General features: G+C 36.2%; 2 protein-coding genes across 2 annotated transcripts; both read left to right on the top strand.

The window, feature by feature from the left end:
• Positions 1–1292: 1292 nt before the first annotated feature.
• LOC117333934 lies at positions 1293–2510 on the top strand. The gene has a single exon (XM_033893352.1). The coding sequence runs from the start codon at positions 1293–1295 to the stop codon at positions 2508–2510; it is 1218 nt and encodes a 405-aa protein (XP_033749243.1).
• Positions 2511–5232: 2722 nt separating this feature from the next.
• LOC117333933 lies at positions 5233–6237 on the top strand. The gene has a single exon (XM_033893351.1). It carries the CDS (start codon positions 5233–5235, stop codon positions 6235–6237), a length of 1005 nt encoding a protein of 334 aa, XP_033749242.1.
• The last annotated feature ends 1489 nt before the right edge of the window (positions 6238–7726 follow it).

Genomic DNA, 7726 nt, shown 5'->3' with positions numbered 1-7726 from the left:
TTCTTACACAAAACAAATACAATTTATCCTATTTTATCCAACTAAAACCAAGAAACAAAGGTCCTTCTCACTCAAACCTAAGCAAATATTTTAATCTATAAGGAAAGGGCGCGTTTACAAATTTCATTCATGATGTAAGATGTAGAGAGTTTAAGTGCTTGCTAAACAGATAAAATAATTTAGCAGGAGGTGCATTTTTCGGTTGATGTATAAAAACTGTTATGCTCTATCAGGTAACATCAAGTGATGCTGATAACAGCTTTCAATGATTGAGAACATACAGTTGTTGAAGGCAGCGTGACTTATATAGCTATTCATCTGATGACAGAAGGAAATGTTGGAACATAACTGCAATTTTCTAAATGGAGCTTGCTATAGTGGTGGTTGTCCTTATAGTGCAAATGACTAGTGGTCAATTCCTACCTTTTCATCCTAGCGATGGACAACGTAAAGAAAATATCATGTGTCCTTCATCGTGTCAAAGTAACCATTATATTGATCGCTGTTGCGCATGCAATTCCCAACCAACATGGATTTTAAACCGGTCCGTCCCAATTAGAAATGTGTTCGTCGAGTACGTGTCTGTACGATGGGCTGCAGGACTGATTAACGTTACAGACAGAACACCACAGTCAGTGGATTCTGTTGTACACATATCCGGACGCTTGAAACGCTTTCCGGTAAATATTTGCGATTTTCCACATTTGGTGACCATTGACTTCACGGAAAACCGAATAGAACAAATGTCAAATATATCATGTCTGGTTCATCTCGATTCGTTAAAGTTGAAAGGAAATAAGCTGAGATACATTTCAAATACGACTTTCATCAACTTGATAAATCTACGAGCTGTGGATTTTTCTCACAACCTGATCAAAGGAATGGATCCGAATGTTTTTAATCTGGCGAAGACTCATATCTACCACATGGACTTTTCCGAAAATATATTTCAAACAATGGACGTTACAAATATAATGGAAGAAAAACCGTTGTTCTGTGAGTTAAACTTTAACCATAGCATTTTTGGGGAATTCACAAACGTTAAGAATTATCGACTGAACCCTAATACAACTTACGGGAGTGGAACAGTTCGGCTATCCTACAATAAGTTTATAGACCACCCGTACAATGTGTTATTGGCACACCACCCAGAAGATTACTCTTTAATCTCCAAAGTAATTGTACATGGAAGATTTGTTATGGATAAAACGCCAATAGTGTGTGATTGTCATGTAGGTTTAATGCTGACACGTTATAATGTAATTAGTGATTTCGAAAAGCGTTTCTTCGTGATGGAAAGTATCAAAGATGTTTTCTGTGAAGCCCCACCCAAAATGACAAACTACAGTATCTCTAGTATTATTCATAACAGAAGCTTACTTCATCTTTTCGAGTGTGATGTTAAAGTGGATTGTCCAAAAAGTTGTACTTGTGTAGACCAACCGTCGAGTTATCGCCTTAATGTTGACTGTCAAAATTCTAGTCTGCATTCTCTCCCAAAGCGGATGCCTGAGAGTATTCATCAAATACAGTTACACCTAGCTAATAACAACATTTCACTCCTCGAGAACAGAGGATATCTAAAACGTGTATCAGTTCTAGACTTAAGCGACAACCCCGTCACAACATTAACAAAAGCTGCCGTGCATTCGCTTGGAACAGCAACACATGTGAGTCTGAAAGGTCACAAACTTCAAGGTCTTCCTGAAACAATAAGACTTCTAGATCCTGATCAGTTTGAGTTTGGGAAAGCTCCTATTCCTTGTGACTGTGATAATACTTGGATAGGAGAGTGGAAGAGAATTAAAGGAGACAATTTATCAGGTAATCCATTGTGGTGCTCCACGAATAAAGTTGTAATGGAAGCACAGGAAGTCACAGACGAATTCTTACACTGTACAAAAACTACTTATACACGGCTTATCAGCATAATGGATTCTGTATTTGGAGTGTTTATGCTTGTTGTAACGGCGATACTGGCAGCTATTTACTTTAAATTCGAGATACTTCTTTTCACCAGAAGACTGCGCATTAAGAAGCAGCACAGATCATGGATGCATGACATATATCTCTCCTTCGACGATGAAAATGATGATGTTCGATTTTTTGTATTAACTATTCTGCGTCCATTTCTTTTAGAAAAGGGATATGAAGTCTACACACCATGCTTGGATACTGATGTAGGAAAGGTAAAGGAAAGCGAACTGAAATTCCACACCTATCACTCCCGCTCGGTTCTTGTAGTCCTATCAGAACACAGTCGACTTAATGTATTTACAGTAATCGAATACAAATGTGCATTCTCCTACTTCACTATGGACGGCAGACGCAACATGATACTTCTCGATTTCGATCACGCGACACCTGTGAACAATGGCACTCTGATAGGATCCAAGGCTTTGAAACGCTTTGGATACTATATTGCAATAACTGATAGAAACATCAAGGTCTGTAACAAGCTTGTCCAAATGTTTGGACCACCAACCTCCAGAGCTGAGAAGGATGAATAGTGTTTTGATCAGTGTCAAAAACTTATTTCGTAGCTAAATACTGACCTCCTTAACATCAATAGTATTATGAAGACATTGTTATGTGATGATAATAAATGTGCATCAGATTGTATTACAACACGTGGTTGCTTTGTGGCTGATGAAATAGTAAGTGTTTAGAATGATATTTATGATTATAAAATGACATTTTTCACAAATTTGGGTCGGCTGAAGTAAGGTCATATGACTCCGTGTCAAAAACAATATCGACCTTACGTACTAAACGTGTTAACCAAAACAGCTAATTGACTGGATGCTTCTTAAAATATATATATATAGATTATATGTTGTCAATTACTTCCCCTTAGCATTGTCAAACAATGTCTAATGTCTTGTGTTTATTTATAACGGAGACACTTCCAGAGACGTAAGGATTATGTAATCTAAAAATTAATACATAAAATGTATATTATATGGAGTGTGAAGTGTTTTAAACTTGCATTTTTTTATTTGTAGCTATCTTTTTAAGTGATTATCTTCAGGTTGAAATATCTTTCATTTGACATTTTCTTGCATTCACCAATATTTTTGACAACCATTCTATGATTAAACTGATTTAGTCTTGATTTCGGTATATACATACATTTTGTAGTTTTATTAACCAGATAAAAACATTAACCTCGTATCTTACACTACTATCAAACTGCTTTTATGCAAACCACTTCTATTGAAGTCCATTTGTGTTGATAATCAACGAAAAGATTTCAGTATTAGCATGTGTGTTAATACGGCAATTTACTAGTATTCTTTACTGATATTTTAACGAAGCGTAAAGATATGAATACAAAAAATTGACTTTTTGGTTTCAATGTTTCTTAACCTGTCTTTATAATATGACCCTTATTTTACTTAATTATCTGACCTTGATATAATTTAGTTATCTTACCTTTATTTGACATAATTATCTTACCTTTCTTTGACCTAATTATCTTACATATACATGTATTGATACTCTGGATAAACAATGTCTGATATCAACTATTATGCAAGTGTTCAAGCCTTTCTGTGTTTTACCTGGGGAGGTATACGTCTGCTTTACAAGCGTGCACAAGCTTAGGAAAATCAACACAACAGAAGAATGTACATATTGAACTATTCTCATATACGTCTTTCATACGCGGAACAAATTCTAACATATTTTTGTATCAAGCTAGAACTAAGAATCAAAGATCCTTCTTACTCAAACCTGACAAAATTATTTCTCAGCAAACATTTGAATCAATAAGGAAGAAAGAATAGCGATCACATACCTATTAAAGGGCATCTTTACAGACTTCCTTCTTGTTAAAATTCTGATTGAAAACAAATGTAAGATGCACAGAGTGCAAGTGCTCTGCTCAACAGATAAAAAAAATCCACAGGAAGGACATTTTTCAGTTAATATACAAAATGTGGACTCTTTACTTTAAGATTAGTTCAAGTGGTAGCGATAAAGGTTTCCATTTATTGAGAACATACAGTTGTTGAAGGCAGTGTGAGTTTTAAAGACTATTCCTTTGAGGAGCAACGGAAATATTTAAACGTGACTGTAGTTTTTCAAATGGAGCTTGCTATAGTGGTGGTTGCCCTTATAGTACAAATAACCAAAGGTCAATTTCTGCCTTTTCATCCTAGTAATGGACCACGTAAAGACAATCTAATGTGTCCTTCGTCGTGTCAAAGTAACCATTACATTGATCGTTGCTGCGCATGCGATTCCCAACCAACATGGATTTTAAACCGGTCCGTCCCAATTAGAAATGTGTTCGTCGAGTACGTGTCTGTACGATGGGCTGCAGGACTGATTAACGTTACAGACAGAACACCACAGTCAGTGGATTCTGTTGTACACATATCCGGACGCTTGAAACGCTTTCCGGTAAATATTTGCGATTTTCCACATTTGGTGACCATTGACTTCACGGAAAACCGAATAGAACAAATGTCAAATATATCATGTCTGGTTCATCTCGATTCGTTAAAGTTGAAAGGAAATAAGCTGAGATACATTTCAAATACGACTTTCATCAACTTGATAAATCTACGAGTTGTGGATTTTTCTCACAACTTGATCAAAGGAATGGATCCGAATGTTTTTAATCTAGCGAAGACTCATATCTATCACATGGACTTTTCCGAAAATATATTTCAAACTATGGACGTTACAAATATAATGGAAGAAAACCCATTGTTCTGTGAGTTAAACTTTAACCATAGCATTTTTGGAAAATTCACTAACATCAAGAACTATCGACTGAACCCTAATAAAACTTACGGGAGCGGAACAGTTCGGCTATCCTACAATAAGCTTGTAGACAACCCGTTTAATGTGTTATTGGCACATAACCCAGAAGATTACTCTTTACTCTCCAAAGTGATGGTACATGGAAAATGTGTTATGGATGAAACACCAATAGTTTGTGATTGTCATATGGGTTTATTTTTTACACTTTATAAGGTAATAAGTGATTTCGAAAAGCGTTTCTTCGTGATGAAAAATATCACAGATGTTTTCTGTGAAGCCCCACCTAAAATGACAAACTACAGTTTCTATAGTATTATGCATAACAGAAGCTTACTTCATCTCTTCCAATGTGATGTTAAAGTGGATTGTCCAAAAGGTTGTACATGTGTAGACCAACCGTCGAGTTATCGCCTTAATGTTGACTGTCAAAATTCTAGTCTGCACTCTCTCCCAAAGCGGATGCCTGAGAGCATTTATCCTATACAATTGCACCTAGCTAATAACAACATTTCTCACCTCGAGAACAGAGATTATCTGAAACATGTATCTTTCCTGGACTTAAGCGACAATCCCGTTGCAACATTAACAAAAGCTGCCGTGCATTCGCTTGGAACAGCAGCACATGTGATTATGAAAGGTCACAAACTTCAAAGTCTTCCTGAAACAATAAGACTTCTAGATCCTGACCAATTTGAATTTGGGAAAGCTCCTATTCCTTGTGACTGTGATAATACTTGGATAGGAGAGTGGAAGAGAATTAAAGGAGACAATTTTTCAGGTAATCCATTGTGGTGCTCCACGAATAAAGTTGTAATGGAAGCACAGGAAGTCACAGACGATTTCTTACATTGTACAAAAACTACTAATATAAAGCTTATCAGTATAATGGCTTCTGGATTTGGAGTGTTTATGCTTGTTGTAACGGCGATACTGGTAGTCATTTACTTTAAATTCGAGATACTTCTTTTCACCAGAAGACTGCGCATTAAGAAGCAGCACAGATCATGGATGCATGACATATATCTCTCCTTCGACGATGAAAATGATGATGTTCGATTTTTTGTATTAACAATTCTGCGTCCATTTCTTTTAGAAAAGGGATATGAAGTCTACACACCATGCTTGGATACTGATGTAGGAAAGGTAAAGGAAAGCGAACTGAAACTCCACACCTATCACTCCCGCTCGATTCTTGTTGTCCTATCAGAGCACAGTCGGCTTAATGTATTTACAGTAATCGAATACAAATGTGCATTCTCCTACTTCACTGAGGACGGCCGACGCAACATGGTACTTCTCGATTTCGATCACGCGACACCTATGAACAATGACACTCTAATAGGATCCAAGGCTTTAAAACGCTTTGGATACTATATTGCAATAACTGATAGAAACATCAAGGTCTGTAACAAGCTTGTCCAAATGTTTGGACCACCAACCTCCAGAGCTGAGAAGGATGAATAGTGTTTTGATCAGTGTCAATAACTTATCACACTTCTAAAGACTTACCTCTTTAACATCAATAGTTTTATGAAGAAGACATTGTCTGATATGTGATGACAAATTCTGATTGGCTGAAATAACGTCACACGACTCCCTGTCAAACAATAACGACCTGTCGTAATGAAAGACTACACCATAAAAGATAATTGATTTGATGCCTCTAAAAATAGATTTCATTTTATGAATTACTTTCCCTTAGCATTGGTTGGTTGACTGGTTTTACGTCTCCTTCCACTGCGTGTGCTGTTTTAAGGCGACGTGAGGGGCTGGTGGTCGGGTACCTACAGTGCATGTATCCTCCTAAGGTGAGACTTGTTCTATCTATCCGGTACGCCCACAGGGCTTGACAGCTCCCTGGGACGGACTTGGGCGCGGCTAGGTGGTCCTTCTCGGTCCGATGTCGAACTCCATATGCCTTAGCATTGTCCAACAATGTCTGATGTCTTGTGCACATTTATAACGGAGACAATTCCAGACAAGTAAGGATTATGTTATCTATAAATTTATACTTTAAATGTATATGAAATGGAGTGGGGAGTGTTTTAAAGGTATATTTTTCATTTGTAGCCGTCTTTGTCAGTAAATATTTATTCTCGTTGGAGTTCCTTTCAGTGAACATATGCTTACATTCACTAATGTTATTAATTACCATTTTATAATAAAACATGTATGGTCTTTTTGGTTTTACTGACCAAAGACAAAATATCTGCGAAATGTCTTAAAATAATATTAAACTGATTTTATTCAAACCACTTGAGTGATTGTATGCTTTGAAAATATTGTGCCTGATTCATTCATAAAAATATTCTGTACTACATTTATGTGTTTAAAAAGATACAAGCAGAATCACTATGCAAATGGTTACTATATTTAGTACGTACAGGAACTTGTCACTCTCTACCAGCCGTCACGATCACTACGGTCGGAGACAGAATCCTTGTTATGCGTTCTAAACTATCGTACTCTGACTTATGGTAACCACTGCTTCGGAAAAATAGCGGCCACTTTGTGATACAGCTTACCATTTGCTACCAGGAAGTAGAAAACTCTTACCAAATTCAAGAAGGATGTTAAAACGCACCCGTTAACGATTGCTTTTTAGAGTCTTTCGCAAACGTCCTGCACACGTTATCATCGTATTAGTCGAGTGAATATATGTTATATAAGCTATGTTCTATACATTGTGTAACAATTGAAAACAATTTCAATTTTATTATGTAAAGAAGAATGCATAGGAGTAAGTTTGTAAATTGGATTGTGCGGTATATAAATGTTGTATATCATTATTCTAATTAATACTTTAAGAGTAAACATGTAATGTAAAATTGTTAATTTTCGTGATGGTTTTATTATAATTTTTTTTGGTGTTCAATCTTAATCCACGAGGTTATATGTTACGAATAAGTAAATTGATAAAATTTAACCATAAACTGTTTTATTGAAGTTCGTT

This window comes from Pecten maximus, chromosome 9, assembly GCF_902652985.1.
Source record: "Pecten maximus chromosome 9, xPecMax1.1, whole genome shotgun sequence".
NCBI classification, from domain to species: domain Eukaryota; kingdom Metazoa; phylum Mollusca; class Bivalvia; order Pectinida; family Pectinidae; genus Pecten; species Pecten maximus.
This window is presented reverse-complemented; position numbering and strand designations above follow the sequence as displayed.